Source organism: Osmia bicornis, chromosome 10 (assembly GCF_907164935.1).
Source record: "Osmia bicornis bicornis chromosome 10, iOsmBic2.1, whole genome shotgun sequence".
Lineage (NCBI taxonomy): Eukaryota > Metazoa > Arthropoda > Insecta > Hymenoptera > Megachilidae > Osmia > Osmia bicornis.
Genome location: NC_060225.1, coordinates 4,713,172 through 4,732,786, shown reverse-complemented (window position 1 = coordinate 4,732,786; position 19,615 = coordinate 4,713,172). Strand labels below are relative to the sequence as shown.

Below are 19,615 nucleotides of genomic sequence, written 5' to 3'. Positions count from 1 at the left end.
ATTGCAAGCGGCGATGAAACTGTCAGAGAGAAGAAAGGGAGATTACGTTGGTCAATTAAAAAATGGAATTGTTGACGACGCTGGGTAATGGACAATAAAATAGGATTTGAAATGAAAAATAACAATTATCTCCTGCATTGTGTTATATTAATTGCAATTTTTATCTGTACGAACTTGAAATAAGATGAAAATCGTTTCGTTGAAAATTTGCGAAAAAAAATATTTGAAATACCTGAGGAAAAAAGGGGTGTAAAATGACGGTGCAACGGCTTTCAAAAAAGCGAGGCTCACAATTGCGGAGCAATTCGAAACGAGAAAAATGGACGATGGCCGTGTGCCACGAAAAAGAAGAAAAAGCTTCATCCCAGGTAACGCCGTACCTGTATCCCGATAAAACAGAATGTAAATCAGGAGCTGAGCTGGACAGAGATGGACACGGAGGGACTAGTTCTATAGAAGGACCAACCCATGTGCGTTCTAACCAGCAGTGCACACACAGGCCAATATACATATGTATATTGCCGAAGTTTACTTGCTGCAGTGCAGTAGTAACCTCACCCACTGCACCCCTGGCCAGCACCCATTGCATCTCTCTTCCTCTCATCTCATTCACTTTCTGCCTTGCTGCATACACGTTTCTATATACCTTTCTAGGATACACATTATTCAAAAGTATTCTAATACTTATTTTTTCAAAATATTATTTAAATTAGAAATATAAAAATCTATTATGTAATACACTTATTTTTTATTATCAAGATAATTAATAATGCCTCTCTTTCTCGAGTTAAATTTATAGAGTAAAATTTAGAAAATGAAAATAATATAAAATAGAGAATTAAATTAGAAACTTATTATATTATATAAATTCTATAATGTTTAATTATTCAAAATCCTATTATTCTGCTTCCAATGACTTCTAATACTAATATCATTAAAATTAAAACTCTAAAAATTCCTCCTTTCCCTATATCACTATTTCCCCTAGAGAATCCTGATTCGATCGCGAGTGTACACACAATCCTACCTCTATTCATCCTAGATCCCTCTTTTTCTCTCTGGTAGCAGCGTCCGAAAATGGATTCTCCACCTGGTCGGAATGGTTTTCGAAAAGTTTAGCTCACATGTGGCCATCCAGCAGTCCGTAACCATCTTCCACATTCATACAAACACACACACAGTCGAATCTGACAGGTATTACGATGATAGATACGCGCGTACCACTTTTTTTCCCGGAGCCCTGCCCTGGGATCTCTTCCGGTCCTTTGGAACTGGCTGGCAACCAGCCAGAATTCACGGTGCTCCCGCGAACCAGGACACTCTGAAGTTCGACGTGTAGCATCTCCGTGGGCAGTGCCATTTCAAAATGAATTTTTTTCTCCTCCCTCTCTCCCCCTCGTCGCTGTGTACGTGTGTTTTTTCTGTAACCGCGCACAGCTTAGCCAGTCAAACGAGGGCACGATAGATAGAAATTCGAGAGCAGAGGACCAGTGTGGTTTGTTCTAAAGGATTCGTTTTCACGAGAGAAAGAGTATTTTTTTTTTCCATCCACGATCAAATGCTTTTCCCCCCCCCCCCCTATTCTACCCCTGTCTGCTGCCTTTTTTCCTTGAACGATCGCAGCGAATCTGTTTGGTTTTTGACGTTGTTCAATAGATCCTGTTATACACTCTGTTACCAGAGACTCTTCAGCAATTACAGCTTGTTTTTCCCGGACTTTTTAGAGAAGTTCTACTGGGATAATCGGAACGAACGGTTTGCTTTTAAACCGGTCTAGTAGAGGTTTTAATTTGAGAACCGTTCGAGATGGGAATCGACGATACCGGAGGGAATAAATACAGGTGATTCGGATGTGTGCAATATGCAAATCTCGGATTAATTGGGGATAGATACTAGGATAGATGATGCCTCCTTTCAATTTTCAGTATCCTGCTCAGAGAGGAGGTAGGGATGATGTTTTCTAAATTGTTCTAATTTCCTAAAATAGGAACTCAGGAAGAAAATTACCCCCTTCTCAAAGAGGGGTGAAAGAGGAATTTTTCTAAATATCTTAATTTCCGAAAATAATAATTTTGAATTGGAAAAAGAAATAACCCCCTACTTAGAGAGAAGAGAGAGGAAATTTTCTAAATTTTCTAATTTCCTAGAATAATAATTTTGAACCGAGGAAGAAAATAATCCCCTTCTTAAAGAGGGGTAAAAGAGACATTTTTCTAAACTTCTTAATTTCTTAAAATAATAATTTTGAATTGAAGAAAGAAATAACCCCTTACTTAGAGAGAAGAGGGAGGAAATTTTCTAAATTTTCTAATTTCCTAGAATAATAATTTTGAACTCAGAAAGAAGAAAATCCCCTTCTCAGAGAGGAATATTTCTAAACTTCTTAATTTTCTAAAATAATAATTTTGAATTGGAAAGAGAAATAACCCCTTACCCAGAGAGAAAAGGGAGAGGAAATTTTCTAAATTTTCTAATTTCCTAAAATAATAATTTTTAATTGAAGCAAAGAAGGAGGAGAGAGGAATTTTTCTAAGTTTCCCAATTTCCTAAAATAATATTTCCACCTCCTATCACAGAATATCTAACGTTCGAAAACTCCAGGAACTCCTCGAACTCCAGTTAACTAAATAAATCAAGCGGCGAATTACGTCGCGAACAAAGATCGTTTGGACACTCGTATTACGGGCTTTAAAATTCTTTTTCGACTCGGCTTTACGTTCCAGCAGTGCGTAAAAAAGCTACGTTCTCTAACATGGTTCCCGAAGAAGGGAAACTTCGCTCGCGGTGTCTGTGCATAGTCGTAAAGAAACAATGTTGCGAGACTCGCTGAAACGAGGAAACAGCCATTTCGTTCTGCCGCTTCCGCTTTCATGTTCCTCCTGCTACAGACAGGAAGCAGCGTTTCAAGCGAGGTCTGCTCAGCAATTTGCCCTGGCGGGCATCTAATTTTCAGCCCGACTATTTTATCCCGCCGCGTATAGCAACCGCATGATGGAGATTGACTATAAAGTCTAGTTTACATCGGTAGAGTAAATTATACCAGCGGAAGTAAATTGCTCGGAGGCTCTCTATTATCTCATTTGTGCAAATTTCACTGGTGTAACAGTGGCGTAACAAAAATTTAATTCTAAGGTGAATCAAGAACCCAGAGTATACTGAAAAAAATTCATTTCTTCTGAAAATTTTATTCGCAATAAAATATCCTGTTTTTAATAGTCACCCTTAGCAGCGGAACGGTTGAACCGTACAATTAAAGCACTTTACATTGCCCAAGGGCAACCCTTGTCTCTCATACTACCCTGCTGTGTTAGGTCTGGTTTAAAGCGCTTCAAATTAGCGTGGACTGATAAAAAATTCAAGCGGTCCCGTTTCTAAGGGAAATTAATTAATTCATGGACGGTGAGTGAATTCGAATGGGAGAGAGTAGCAGTGGGAGCACTTTAAGTGCAGCCCCAAGTTGCTTCAATTGATTTTCTTCGATGCTGGATGGTTAGATTTGTACTGGTAAATTTAATTAGAAATAATGTGTTCATTAACATTATGAAAACTGTATGGTAGAGTAACGTATACCCTTTTTCTAAAAAAGTATAATTTTTAAACAAAGGAAAATAATATGGTATGGAAAATTAAATTAAAATTCTGGCTCTCTCCATGGTCCGCCATCCAAGGGTTAAGAAAAGCATATTATATATTTTTTACTTCTTTAGAAAAAGAGCCATCATTGTACAGAGGTCAACAACTATATTTGTTACCCAATTAATTAATATTCTTGATAAAGTATCGATCACCTTGAAAATTCTTTTTTCATTTTCAAAATGAAATTTCTCATTAACCTTCAATTACATAATCCTTATTTTTCACTTTTAATGACGGTTGAAAGCCCGATGCAACATTCAAAGGAAACAAACGTCAGTTTCCTCATCCCCGGCTTTTTTTATCAGACAAAGCTTCTCCAAACTTGGAGGGACCTTTCCCGCAATTAACAAAAGAACGATCGATCTTTTTCATACCGGTTGGACGCGTTCCCGTCGCATAAGAGAACCTTCAAATTTCTCCCCACGGACAGAGAGGTCGACAACAAACGGCACCATAGCCCTCTGCAAAGAGGAGCAGCCTTTTGTCAACTTTCCATAAAGGCTCGTCAAGATAATCGTAAAGGCTTAAAGTATAATATCTTCTATGTCTCCTTTCTTTCCTCAGACATCCTTCTTTTCTTTCCCCGCTTTTTAAATATTTAATAACGCGTTTAATCAGATAATTAAAAAAAAAAGGGGTCTTGGTACCATTATGATTTAAATTTTAACCCTTGCCGACTGAACGGTGCCAAAAATGATATATCCCAGGCATATGGAACGCCTTTAATAATAATGAAAATTTTTTGGAACCAGGAACGAGGTACACTTTTTGATTGCTTTTGTAATTGTTCGAAGTAAACGTTTTGAAGTTAATGGCCCGGGCCGATACTCGGGTTGTTGCACGAAAAAAGTTACAACGTTTAAGTGTCGAACTTCATCGAACTACGGCTTTTAAGTCCTTGACTCTGAAACCGGATCCTGAAGAAACTCGCGACGAGCACTTTGAAGACACGCGACCCGGATTTTTTCAAAAGATAAAGGTGTCATTTTTTGCTGGGTAATTTAAGAATTTGTTGTCGAATGGAATTTTCGTCAAGTTAAAGTTTCAAATTATTTTGTCAAAACCCTTGACTTTCAATTTTTTCAAATCTGTAACAATTACACTTATGTTTACTTTTCAATTTATATAACAAAATTGCTATTATTTTATCAATAATTTGTATAGCAATCTCTAAATTTCAAGATTACAAAAAGTCTGCACCCTTTAATTAACAAGCTATTATCGCCTTCACGATCCGGTAATTAATCGTCGATGCTCAATTAGGAGAGAAAGAAGTAATCAATTAGAAGAAGGAACTTACCTGATAGTCCATGTAATTCCCGTAGCCCATGTGGTTGCAGGTGCAGGCACATGCTTGGATGTGCCTCCGCATGTCTAGCTCAACCTCTTCGCCACAGACACCTCGGCTCGTGGCCATCATGGTATCCCCCATGCAATAACCGCTGGTGCAATACATCCTTGGATCACTCTGATCCAGGTATCCGCCACCCGTGTCGTCGTAACCGAGTCCACTGGCACACCTGGAATCCGAGGTATATCCCACACGAGATTGGGGACGCTCCTCGTATCCCAGTCTGGACTGGGGCCGATGGAAACTCGGGGGCACATCCTGTAACAAAAAAAAAAATCTCTTGGTCAGTATTTAATTACCTACGAATTAGAAATCAATAAATCCTAAGAAAATATTACTTTCCCGAAGAGGAACTTCAGTAATTTTTAAATAAAGTATTAATAGCCCTCGAATTTATTTTTTTCTAAGTTCCTAATTTTAATTTTTCTAATTTTTCATAGGGTGCTATAAAGTTCTACCACACAATTTTTGATGATTAAAATATAGGGTAATAAGAGAGCCCCAATTTTATTTTGTAATTTGACTTTGTTCGAATAAAGGAAACTCTTTCGTTTAAAAATGATACATTTAACTGAACTATAACAAAATTAAATAACAAATTTTTCTTTTTAAAGGACGTGTTATCTATATATTTCTAGCCGTAAATCGTGCTGTATTCAAGTCTCCGGAACACAGATTGTTCGGAACTTTTCTCTTCTTTTTTTGTAACGCGATTTATACGTTCATTCTTTAAGATCCTTTCGAGAGCCATTAGGTGAGACTATATTTTAGTCTCTCGAACGTTTCCCAACAGATGTCTTATGGATGATAGTACCGAGCACATCGACCCATATCCTTCGGATTCTAATCAATCCTCATTTCATGAGAGTAGTTGGAAAGCTTTCTACCGACAGAAGATATCGATTTCAATTTGAAAATGATCTCGTTGAAGGGCCAAACGATATTCTAAGAGAAACTTCCAATCGGGCTTTGATCTTCTAAAATTCATCCACTGCCTTACGGTATATCTATTAAATAAAAAAAATCATTTTATCAGCGAAATATTTCGAACGAAAAATTTTAATTTTATTTAGGATTTTCATTTTACGATATTCTCTGTAAATTTTTATACGAGGATGCTGGTTTCCCTGGAAAATATTCGCTGCACAGCGACACATCGATTTGTCATTTCGCAGAATGAAAGTACCTCCCTCGTTTTCTCTCTGGAAAGTAGCTTTTAAGAATACCAGCTGAAGAGACAACGACGGAGAAAAAGGGAAATCGGTTCGATGACCGTCCTCCGCTTCAACACCGACCGACAATGAAACACTTCAGAGAAACATTATCGATCTCTCGCGACTCTTCCACCATCGGTGTTCCTTTTATTTTTTATTTTTTTCCATGTTGGATCTCGTAATGTTACAAGTATCGAGAATCGTTACACTCGTTGTTCCATGAAACGTATAATGTGAGACTTTTTTTAATTTCCAATTCTAATTACTCGAAAGCATTTTAATACGAAAAGATTTCGAAATCGTTGAGAAATAATGAAAATTCAAGGCTCAAAAACATTCGGAAATTTTACATATTTGAAATGTAAAAATATTCTGAAGATCAGAAAAAATATAAACCAACAGTTATCAGGAGATTCTGAAATCCAGCTCGTGAATCCATTTCTCTTGAAAATTAATTATTCAAACCTTCTTGCGAAATCCTCCTCGAGATATTCGTCAGACTGTCTCAGCAGAATTCAACGAATTTCATATCGGGAGCATTGAAAATCGTAAAAAGAAACAATTCGATGAGAACGTTTGCAGATGTTCTTTCAACGACATCGTTATCCATCTTGTTAAAAATTATTCTTGATATTAGAAGCAACGAATTCTATCAACTTCACGTAAAAAGCATTCGTCCTCGAAGCGATAACAATTTACGGGGAAAATGGAGGGATGTTCGGTACGTGGCCGTTTTATTCCCGCATTATGCATCGAAATCGCGTCTGGACGACCCGCGGTGATTCCTATTTTAAATCTAGCGAGACGAGCAGCGATCTGGGTCACGTTAGAGATTCATTCGAAATATTGCGGGTATTAAAACTAATGACAAAGAAAATGGAAGAAATTTATTGATTTGAAATCGTATCGTAGAAAGTATCACTTTGATTTATGACAACCATTTTGTACTAAGCGGAATAATACAAGGCGTTTATACATCATCATTTTAAGCACATTTTAAGCTTTAAATTGATGGATCATAAGTGCCATTTGGCGATACTTTTATGTCATGAAATCTTGTTAGACTTTGGAGGTTTCAAAATTAGATTCTTGGTATAATAGAATAACAGTGTTCGTTGTAATCGACGACCACTCATCTTGTATTAAGAATATCAACAGGGGATTTATATAGCCATTTTTGTCGATCTTTAAGCTTTAAATTGATGTATCATAAGTGTCATTTGGTGATACTTTTATGTCATGAAATTGCCTTAGACTTTTTACGTTCCGAAATTGGGTACTTGATAGAGTAGAATAACACTGTCCGTTGCGATCTACGACCACTTATCTTGTATTAAGAATATCGACGGGGGATTTATATAGCCATTTTCGTCGATCTTTAAGCTTTAAATTGATGCGACATAAGTGCCATTTGGCGATACTTTTATGTCATCAAATCGTGCCGTACTTTGGAGGTTTCTAAACCGGCAATTTAATATAAAACCATCTAATAATAAAACGTCTTTGTCTGGCAAGTTTCATTATTAAAAAGCTGGCATGAGAAGGTGGCCAGATGCTCCATATCGCGAGATTATCGGCAGCCGTTGATTTATTTTTGACAGTGGCATTCGGCAGGGCCGGCGTTGCTTGAATTCCTAAAATATGGCGAGGAAACGGTCGGGGAAACTGGGCCAAATCGATACCGGCCAAATATACGCGCCCGGCAAAAGTTCGAACTTGAAGCATGCAGTAACCGGGCTCGAATCAATTTTCGTATCCTGAAAAGCCGTAATGGTCGTCGGAAGATTCGGGATTTGCTCGAGTTGCTGGCCGGCAACTCTGCCGAATCCTGGCCTAACTCGCGATCCCCGATCGGCTCTGCTTTCCGCTTGATGAACGGGACTCGGCGATGCCTGCTGGACTTGAATTGCCTTCGTCCAGAGAGATGTAGATGGTACCATTACAGTTCGTCGCGATGATCGCTGTTAATGACACGTATTCGAGCGTTGGGTGCTAGTGGTGGCACTTAGCTCGACAACTGACTCGTGAAATGATAGAATATCGCGAATGATACTTTCTTCGACGATAAAATAGGATAAAATATATCAATATTTTTGTGGACGGATTACCCTCTCTAATAAATTAATTAAATATAATTAAAATAGTATAATGTAGTAGGTGGTAGTTTCTTTAGGAGAGAGTTAATTAAATATTGCGATGATGTTATGGAATAGCTAATAAATTAGTAATTACTAAGGATTAATTAACGCGATTTTCATTAACCTTCGGAGAGAGAGTCCCAATTTTAATTTAATTTTGTATTTCTACATTTTGCACTATTCCTTTGAAAATTATTATTCCAATATATGAAACTCTTTCGATTAAAAATTATGCATTTGATCTAACAATTACAACGTATATCAATAATTTCAATGTAATGTAACGTTCGATCGTTATTGAACTTAAAAAATATGTTAAAAATAATTCATAGACAGGAGGTGTCAGGTGAATCACCAAAGTTTAAACAGAAATTGAAACACGTCACTACAGGTTGTAACGATCGTTGTTGTCACTGACAAATCATTCAGCTTTTCGAACATATCGGTGCTGGTGATACACTTCAGTGAAAAACCGGCTCGTCGAAATGAAAAGCTATAGAAGAGAGAGGAGGGTAACTATTTTTTCTCCTTTCCTTTCAATTTTTTAAACCACCTATTGGAACAATGTCACGATGGCTCGCGACAAATATTGTTGACACTGACAAATATTCCCACGTCGAATGTAACCGAACCACTTCAATACGTGGAACCAGGTCGTAAAAAAAGGAGGAAAGATACGGAAGATTGTGATTCCTTTCAACGATTTTTCGAAATAGATGTAAAATGGATAGAGATGAATATCAGTTTCCAATAAAATGAGATATCCCTCCTGTTTGTTTCATATCGGATACCAAAGGTATCCGATACATATTTTACTTTTCTTATTAAAACTTTCCACGAGAAAGTATATATTACCTCCGTACTTTTTTTTTGTATCAATATCACCTTTCATATTCGATAGCAGTGAAAATTAATGTCTGGTAGGAATGTGATATTAACTATCTTGGTAAGATTTTCTTTTATTAAGCAGGTGAGTGTTTGAAAAATTTTTCTATTAGATGAAGTGGTGGAATATGTAATTTTAATAAAGACATCCAGGAAGTGGAATTTGGAAAAAGCTTAAGCAGAGGATAAGAAAAGTCAAAGGAGCACTCAGGAAAAGCTTAAGTGGAGCTTAGGTAGAATCTATGAAAAGTCTAAGTAGAAGCTAAGAGGAGCCTAAGGGGAACTTGGGGAGGTTGTAAGAAGCTACTGGGAAGAGCCTAAGTACTTCCAGCCTAGATAGAGTCTAAGAAAAACTTAAGTGGAGCCTAGGAAGAATGTAAGAAAAGCCTAAGTAGAACTTAGATAGACGAAAGCTTAAGTGAAAAAAAGGAAGAGTCTAAAGAAAACTTAGGAAGGGTCTAAGGAGTACCTAGGAAGGGCCTAAGTAGAAGCTGGGAAGATCCTGAGTAGAACTTAGGAAAATCCTAAGTAGAACCTAGGGAGATCCTAAACAGAACCTAGGGAGATCCTAAGTAGAACCTAAGAAGATCCTAAGTGGAACCTAGGAAGATCCCAAGTTAAACCTAGAAAAATCTTAAGGGGAATCTAGGAAAATCCTAAACAGAACCTAGGGAGAGTCTAATTGGAACCTTAGGAGAAACCTAAGTAGAATCTCCAAATATTCTAAGTAGAACCTAGGAAGATCCTAAGTTAAACCTAGGAAAATCTTAAGGAGAACCTAGGAAGATCCTAAGCAGAACCTAGGGAGAGTCTAATTGGAACCTTAGGAGAAACCTAAGTAGAATCTCCAAATATTCTAAGTAGAACCTAGGAAGATCCTAAGTTAAACCTAGAAAAATCTTAAGGGGAATCTAGGAAAATCCTAAACAGAACCTAGGGAGAGTCTAAGTGAAACCTTAGGAGAAACCTAAGTAGAATCTCCAAATATTTTAAATAGAACCTAGGAAGATCCTAGATATCTATGGTCCCATAAGAGCCTGATTCCCACCTAATTACTCAAAAGCCCCTAACTCACCACTTGTACCAATTACAAATTCTAAAATACACCCAGGGAGGTAGCATTCACAGGTTTCCAGGTGAAAACTACAAATGTAACAGAGTGGGAATAGCTTAAGGTAACGACGCGTTTCCCTGAAACGCAGCCACGTTAATATATTCCCAGCTCAAAGAAATATGCGCATATCGTTAATTTTCGGTGCAACCAAGTGCAGTGAGTAGTAGTGCTCAGTGAAGCGGGGATCAAAGAAACACGGACAGGCACATGCTTAGCCCGGGAATTTCAAAAGAGAGGAACAGCCTTTCATTGAAAGAGAGATGGCCCAGCGTCGAGGTGAAAAAAGAGAGATGCATCGTGTTGAAGAAGCAATCTCCCATGATATTTTTTTTTTTTTTTTTTTTTCGAGAGTGATCAATAGGCGCAAAGCTGCGTAATCGAATCGTTTGTTGAACTATTCGTGCCTCGTTTGAAAGTGTTTCGCTGATGAGAGGATTTGGCAAGAATTTCAGGATCGATTACTTTTCATTATATCGAGAGACCTTGTTCGTTGATTATCGTACGGTTGTTTAAACGAATTTGCTGACCAATCGTTGCTTCGTTATTCGGTACAATTTATTGCTTGATTGTTGTTTACCCTTCGCAAATAAATTTTCTAGTAATTGTCGGCTCTTGACCGAGGCGATTTATTGAAAATTATTGTTCCAGATAACTGAAAGTGTTTACCAATTACTGTACTGAGAAATATTTTATAAAATTTATAAAATGCAGTAAGATTTTAATAAATTAATTAAAAAAAACTATATAGAAAAATTATAATAATAAACTAAAATTATATTTCATAGAATGGGTATATTTCATAATTAATAAAACTGTATTTTTAAATAAAAATTTTAAAGAAAATTTAATATTGAAGAAGGTGGTTTTACGTGGATGTACATTTAACCGCGTCAGTATCATGTCTCAATCGTCCTGCTAATTAAATTTAATTAGCAGCTTGATGTGTGCGTGCAGGTTTCTTTAATTGCTCCAATAGAATTGAACGAGCTTACGGTACAGCCACGTATCTCGATCCTAATATTTATGATTATTGTCCGTTGAAAATTAAATTTCACGTTCACCAGGTTAAGGAGAAGGTTAATTAGTGCTGAGAAGGGGAACTTTAAGCCGCTGATGATTCAGCAGGTAACTTTGTTCGATAGTCTGACGCCAGCAATATGAGCCATTTCGGCTTAACTAATTCCAAGACCTCGTGTTACGCAGACTCTGCCGCAACATTAAAGATTTAACAAAATTCAGACCTTTTGCCGACGATTATTACCCACGAAACGTTTATAATTAGAATATTAATTGAACTATACCCAGGTTAATTCGTCCAACGATTAAAATTGTGGTTTTCATGCGTTTATCTTTCAGTTAATTAAAATCAACTTTAATTAGAGTTAATTGATACAACAAATTAGTCAAACAATTTAATTAATCTAATATTAGATTAAAAAAAAAAAAAATTGAAATAGCAAGAGTAAAAAGTTCTACAAAATGCAAAATATTTAAAGTGCCAAATTAAAGGGTATTGAATTTATTGAAAAATGATACTATGTTGCTGGAAAGCAGAATTTGAGTATAGTTAGCGATAAATGTTGATCGATCCCAGCAATTTGATATTCGATATCTTTAGCTGTTCAATCACTTCCTTCGATTAAAAACAATTAAATTTAATAGAATCCTCTATTGGCTCTTTAAAGTGAAACCTGCTATTCGATTCAATTTCAAATACGTTTTGAATTTTAAAGTATAAATATTTTCTCAATTCCTTCAACTGAATATTAATTTTTAAAAAATCAAAAATAGGAATTTATATCTTTTATCTAGCTTCAAATAAAATAAATATGAATATTCTATGGGATCAATAAACAAAGGTGATTCATATTGTTTTCCCTTGTCCGTACAATAATTTATTGGTACAGCTTTCATCAAAAGCTGCTGATTCAACGATAATTTGCACACTGAAATACACAGAGGGATTTATGAAATGACCCAATTATTAATATCTGCTATTAATTGTCTTTAATGAACGGGTTCCAAAGAGAATATTTAGTATTGTCGTCCGAAATATCAAACCAATAGAGTCCTATACATCACGGGCACTAAACAGGAAATCAATTCCGTTTCAATCAAATTAATTCAAACAATTAAATTCTTTGTGATCGTAGATTATGTCTAACAAATTACTTTTCCATTGTTGGTCACCAATTGGATATTAGAGAATTATAATACAACAATAAAATAATAATATTTGTAACAATCCAACCATATTACTCAGTTAAAATTTTAGCTTTATAATTAATTAATTCAGTAAATCAAAGACAATGAATTTTATCTAAAATTTTACCTAGGTAATATGACAAGCTCCCATGAGGACATAACTTTATCCTCTACCTATATATCCTCACGTCCATGCAATCGCGTCCTTAAGACGATTAGAAAATATAGTAGTCGTGTCACGTACCTGGGTATAGGCGTCCTCCTGATAGGGTGTCCTGCGATGACACTCGTCGTAGCACCTGCCATCGTATCCGCTCGGTGGCCGTGGATACGGGTCCTGTACAGCAGCTGCAGCTGCACAGCAATCCGGTATCTGCGCCTGGTAGGTCTCGTAGGGACACTTGTCAGGTTGACCAGCAGTTCGCGGTGCCTGGTGCACCCGCTCCTGGGGTCCGGTCCCGTAACCGGTACCACCGGAGTGATGCATCGTCCACTCGGTCGATCACTACGATCACTGCATCGTCGCACGATTTACCATCGGTACCAGGTACCTCGTCTTTGTCGCGGGCCACTTTTCGTACGGGTCCATCGTCACTTTGCTACCGCGCCACCTTCCTAACGACAGCTGCCACTCTAGCCAGGACCTAGGATGCACCTGAATGGGGAGCATAGGGTGAGACAGAGCAGAACTGTCTCACCCTGGCACACTCTGCCATATGCCATTTTGTGTGTCCTATGACCCATGGAAGTGTTGTGCTAGTGGAGATCTGGTATGTCCTAGGAGAGCCTAAGTCATCCTGGCATTGTCTACTGTATGCCATTCAAAATTGGATGATTCTAATGGTAACGGAAGTCTTCTACTTTTTGGCAATGAAAATTCTATGCCATTTGGGATTATGTGCCTTGAGCTACTGAAGATTTCGTATGTTCTATGAGAGCCTAAGTCATCCTGGCATTGTCTATTCTGTGCCATCTGAAATTTGATGTGTCTAATGGCAGTAGGAGTCTTGTACTTTTTGACAGTGAAGGTTCTATGCCATTTGGGGCTGTGTGCCTTCTGTTACTGGAGATCTTGTATGTCCTATGAAAGGCCAGGCCATCTAGGTATTATTTACTCTATGTCATGCAAATGTTGATGAGTCTAATGGCAATGGAAGACGTGTACTTTTTGATAACTGAGATTCTATGCCATGTAGGACTATGTGTCTTATGTTACTGGAAATGTTGTATGTCCTATGAGAGCCTAAGTCATCCTGGCATTGTCTACCTTATATGATCCAAGATTTTATGGGTATTATAACTCGTGAAGGTCTTGTACTTTGTGACACTTGAAATTCTGAACTATTTGAGATTGTATGCTTTAAGCTATGAGGGATTTTGTATGTCCTATGACAGTCTAAGTCACCCTGGTAAGGTCTGATCTATGTCATCTGAGTTTCTATGTGTCCTGTGCCATTGGAAGTCTTGTATTTGATGTTTAAGATTCCATGCCATCTGAAACAATGTGCCTTATGTTATTAGAAGTTCTGTATCTCCTATGTCAACCTAAGTCACCCTACTCCTGTGCACTCTATGCCATGTGAAATTTTATAGATCCTATGTTATTTGAAGCTTTGAACCTACTGTTATTAAAGATTTTATGTCACTTAAAATTTCACAGGATATTTAAATTTTTGTAAGTGGCATTAGGAGATTAGATACATGACGTTGCCAAAAATTTGACAAATATTTTTTATCGCATTTAAAATCAAACAATACCGAAACTAATTTAAACATATCATGGTGTAAAATCAGAGACTCAAAGAAAATTTTTCTCAACGTCCAATTATGGTTTTATATATAGGAAAGTATAGCATTCGAAGGATTGGCGAGGCTGATCGGTCGATTCCAATTTACCACAGGTTATTCTTCGTACGGGGCCATTATTTTCTTCTATATTTCTTACACAGAATGTTCTGGAAATCTCCCCTTTCCTCTCTCTTTCTCCCTTGTTCTTTCTTAAATCCGAAGACATACCATTCGAGGCGATATCGATAGATAAAAGCTTGATTCGTTCGATCGAACGATTGAACAATTTCCTGGAAACAAGGTACTCCGCAAACACTCGAAAAAGATATCGCTATCTATTCTGATACGTGTTGCAAAAAAAATAAAAAAATACTATTCCAATCGATACTCTTGAACGTGCTTAGAAGTTGAAACGATTCTCTTCAATTATTTTGATTTTGAAAGTGTCAATTTAATTGTTACTAGAAAAACGTTCCGTTATTTTTCAAATTGTATTTTTCAGAAATTATGTAAAGAAATTAAAATTCAAATTACAATTAAGGCTCAGAGACCAAGTAATAATTCTCAATCAGGAAAACGTCTTAGATTCTACCCTCATCCGGATCATCATTTACCTTATTAAAAATCTCCGCGAATAATAACGATTTTAAAATTGTAACCAACATAAATCAACTTGAAATTCGTCTTCAATTACTCCACACGATCAGTTCTTTCAAAGGAGCTCATCAATCTTCAACCACGAGAGAAGAAAACGAAATCTGTTCTCATTTCCCTTCGAGATCTCATCTTTCATTCGTTAAAATCCGTAGACAGATGTGACCAAGCAAAAATCTGCATTTCACCTGGCTATATTTTCAAGAAAAAGAAGCAGTTCGATCGGAAATCCTTCTATCATCTTCGAGTTTCGATACCTTTAGCTAGGATACTTTGTTTCAGTCGATGCAACGTTGCCTTGGTATTCTCCCAACACCACTTCCGGTATACGTGTCCTTATTCCATCAGTTTCCTCTCCATCGTGTTCCAGGTCGCCAATTTCTTTCCTCTCGACCGAAGGATACTTTCTATTCGTCGAAAAGAGGAAAGCTTTTCCGGCCTTTCAATGATCAGACGGCAGATAAAGAGCGAAATGGAAATAAGAAGCAAAGAAAAACTCTGTTCCTACAGTCTATGATGATTCAAAGTGAATGTGCAGCTTGTAATAACGCTGATTAGAAAAGGCTAAAGTTTACCATATTAGTATTAATAGATGAGGGTCATTTTGGGATGTCTGACTTTTCTACTGAGGCAATCAGTACTAATTATTAATTAGAATTATTACTGGAATTTCTAATCCAAATTTTTCTCGAATTTCCAATTCCAAAACTTAAGTCTTTCCAATTTTCCAACCCCAATTCCCAAATTTTCAACCCTCTAATCCTAAATTTCATATATTTTCCAATACCAAACCCAAATTTTCCCCAAATTATCACTTCTAAATTCACTTCCTAAATTATAATTTTTCCCAAATCCAAATTTTCCCAATTTTCCAATCCCAAATTCAAATTTTCCCAAATTTCCAGTCGCAAATGCTAATTTACAATGAATCCAGCACCCAAATTAAAAGCATCCACCATCAAAATTCATAGTATTTTCAGAGACTAAAATCGACAAGCCGGTTGAATCCATAATCTAAAGAGGGTTCGACTCGGTCCTTCATCCTTGTTCCCAGCCATTCATTTTCCTTTTGCTATTCCTTTGCCGGACCCTCCTGGTTCATCAGAAGGCTATCCACGAAGTAGAAAGTTCTTTCAGCCTTTCAACGATCACAGAGTTCGAAGAAGATAGAGAAACAGAAGGGCTAAGTCAGCGAAACAGAGAAGAAAGAACAACGGTCGAGGAAGAAGGGAGGATGAGGTTAAGGACTAGTCGGTATGATTTCCTTTGCGTAACTGTCCTGTTTTATTCATCAGAGTGGTTGCAAGGCCAAGATAGGATTGGTCGCTTTCAGTCCTGTGAGCGAGTTTATGGACACTCGATTAACGAACAGAATGTTTTCCTTTCATTATCCTTCAGTCAAAGATGAAATGAAGAGTAATTCAAACGTTCCCAAAAATTATTCATACCCTGATCGCTATTATGAAAATAGTCATAGAAATTTTCAATTAACTGAGACATTTGTGAAACAACCCTGGGATTATTTTGTTACTTTTTTTTACCTAGTATTCATTAACATACACTGATGGCCGAAGGCTCAGTTTTAATTAAATGAAACCGAAAAAACAGTGCAACGAAAACATACTCCCCCATTTCTGTTTATTTATAGGGATTGAATAAATATTTGGATATATTTTCAAACATTTCTCTGAAATCTTCAGTTTCATGGGATATAAAAACCCTTTTAATAAAAGTTTATTTTAAAATAGGAATCAGAGTTTGAAATAACAAAGGCATCAATTATTTTTGCATCAAAGGAAGAAAATATAAAAGAGCCATGGATCGATAATTTTTAATAACTAAAAAATTGATTTTGCCTCCCTACCTCTCGAAATGAAATATCCAACACCCATTATTAATTAAAATTCTTTTATAGCTTTACCTGCTTCGCCAGCAATGGTGTTCGATTTTCTATTTTTCTTTTCTTTTTAACGCTCGAACGCGTGGAAACCGGAGGTTTCTCGAATCGTTTCGCTTCCGTGTTATTGACAAATAAGCACCGACGAATTATCGACGAAACGGGCGAAATAAAGGCGTGATACTTTTCTCTCTAGTCGGATCAACAAGATGATTTTCCCGGTAGGTTGAAAAGAAGTAGGTCGTTGAAACGAGACGAGTCTTCATCGTTTCGTAGAAGCTTGCTTCGTTCGTCTTTTCGTCGGAACGGTGATCATCAATCTTGCCGGAGCAAGGGTAACACGTTCATCTCCCAATTACAGACCCCTTTACTTCCGGCAAAGAGGATTTGCATCCTGGAGGAAGCCTACTGCGATGCACGATCGAACAACCTTCGATAAATCGACTTCTTCGCGGACAATCCCTTCTCTTCACTCGTCGAGCATGGCTAAACTTTCTGATGGAAAGCTTTACGAAGCTTTCAGATTTATGTTTTCGTTGACTTTTTTCAAAGCCATTTAGCTTAAACTTTTTCGAAAATGTGACATCTTTTTATATTTAAGCTTTCTAGGACGAAGTAATATTTTTCAGAACATTTTAAAAATTCATATCATTAAAACCCTTTTTCTTTCATAATTTTTCTTGTGAAATAGTTTTGTTTAGAAGTCTCATTTTTTATTAGTTTTTTATTAATGAAAATTTGCTATCTTATAGAACTTGTCAAGTTAAATATATCTATAACTATATTTTGAGGGCAGAGGTCTAATTGTTTAAAAAATATTAACATCACGTAATGGATAATTTTTAAAAATTGAATTTTATAATAAGTGCAATATAATTAATGAAATAATTAAAAGAAAATGAATTTTTAGAATAAAAAAAAAAAATTAGGGAAACGGGATTTGAACTGAAGATCTTTGGATTTGCAGTCTTCTATATAGTGGCTAATATTTGGGGAGCTTCTCTTGGAAATTTATATTTTTAATATAAAATAAGCTTTCATATGAATCATCATCTTCTTACATATTTCATTCCAAAATATTTGATCCAAGGAATCGATAATCGACCAGATCAATTATAACATAGTAAAGCTAATTAAACCCAGATTTAAAGAACATCCTTTATTCAAAGAATCTCTGATTTCCGGAACACCGTGTATATCTCTCGTTTGCTCTTCTTCTCAAGAGAGAGACTTTTCTTGCTAAGAATCTTCTTCTTCCATCGTGCACGTACGCTTCTGTTCATCCTTTCACCGGAAAAAGACTACATTACTGGGAATCCTGAGATAACTTCCTCGTTTCGTTTCCGGCTCACCTATTTCTCTATTCTACCGATGTACACGTATCATACCACACGTGTAACAAAATACTCTCTACTTCTTTTAATTTCTTTCAATTATTTCATTATATTCACTCAGCATTAATTAACTAGAAATACTCGTGTCAGATGTTTGAAAAATAAAACTATTATCCCCCAAGTGGAATTACGAGATTGCTGCGTTAAAAAAAGAATATTTAAATTCCAAAATGGAGTTTCAATATTCACGCAGATTCATCATATTTTTCGTCGCGGAAATTGTCGTTGAAATATGTATGTGAGGAACGTGTTTCGATATCCTTATGAGATCTTTACGAGTTTTTTTACGAGTACCAAGCAAGCAGAGCACTTCTTATGCAGACACACATACGAAATCTCCTGTTTATTGAATTTCGCCAAGCTCGTCGCAATTTTAAGATACCACGGTGAGTCTCAATCCTTCGCGACGCGGTGTATGAGTTTTCTGTCGTATCGCAATCTTCCTCGTCGCCGTTTCTATTTAATGATTTTGTAAACAAGCTCGCTGTCGCGTCAAATTGGAAACGTTTAATCGAATAATTTAACTTTTTCAATCTGCACTAAGTTTATAATTCCTACGGTGAATTAATCCGAGTGAATTTTACCAAACTTTATAAAACGTAATTAAAATTTTCAAATTTATCTAAGCTAAAAATGCCAATAAATGTTGTATTAAAAATTGATAAATCTACGCCTTTTTAATTGCCATTTTAAATTTGAATAATTTCCCCTCGCTTTTGTATGTTCAAAAAGTGTATATAAAAATTATTTTAATAATCGAAGTTCTAATTAAAAAAGAGAAAGGGTACAGAATTAATTTGTACCCCCTGTAATATCAATATCCTACTGTGTCCTCGTCGTAAATCTATTGAACTATTCAGGAGGACAATATTAAATCCTTTCACAATGAAAAGCCACTACATTGGCTTTCCATAAATCTATTATTACGTAGTAAAGGCCGCTGGGTGGGGATTATATCATAATAGATGAAGCACGAGAAGCCAATTCGCTGTTAAACTCAACGAAATTTGAGTCTACGGTTCACGCATTCGCGTCACGATAACCGGAGAAAATTTCTGCGATTCGAGCGAAAAGGTAACATCGGTTCTCCTTTCTTCGAGTAAGTCAAGTTTTATCTGTCCCGGGGAAATTTACGAGCTACTGCGGTCTGAATATCGCGAAGCTTCGTTAAGTTAAATCCACCTCTTAGAACTTTACGAGGATCCCGCTAAAAGTCCTACGATTTTTACTATCCAGGATGTGGTAAACAGCAGGGGTGAAAAGAGGCTGACTTGCTACCTAGGGGTTCCTGCACCAGAGCATTTCCTTGTAAAATTTCTTATTAGCTAGCAAGAGGGAT

At 36.6% G+C, this 19,615-nt stretch overlaps 1 protein-coding gene and 1 long non-coding RNA gene across 4 annotated transcripts in view; one reads left to right on the top strand and one right to left on the bottom strand.

The window, feature by feature from the left end:
* Nucleotides 1–19,615, bottom strand: part of LOC114873873 (dipeptidase 1-like) — a 135,062-nt gene that overhangs the window by 78,036 nt on the left and 37,411 nt on the right. Inside the window, exons 3-4 of one of the 3 annotated variants that reach the window (XM_046287310.1) lie at nt 12,788–14,037; nt 4,937–5,245 (exon numbers count right to left, since the gene is read on the bottom strand). In XM_046287310.1, coding sequence (XP_046143266.1) covers nt 4,937–5,245; nt 12,788–13,030 — 552 coding nt within the window. In that variant the 5' untranslated portion in view covers nt 13,031–14,037. The remainder of the gene's footprint in view (nt 1–4,936; nt 5,246–12,787; nt 14,038–19,615) is intronic. The other 2 variants (XM_029182633.2, XM_046287311.1) reach the window with 2 other exon arrangements.
* The window catches only part of LOC114873876, a 122,562-nt gene that overhangs the window by 93,651 nt on the left and 9,296 nt on the right, over nt 1–19,615 (top strand). The gene's annotated exons all lie outside the window — the stretch shown is intronic.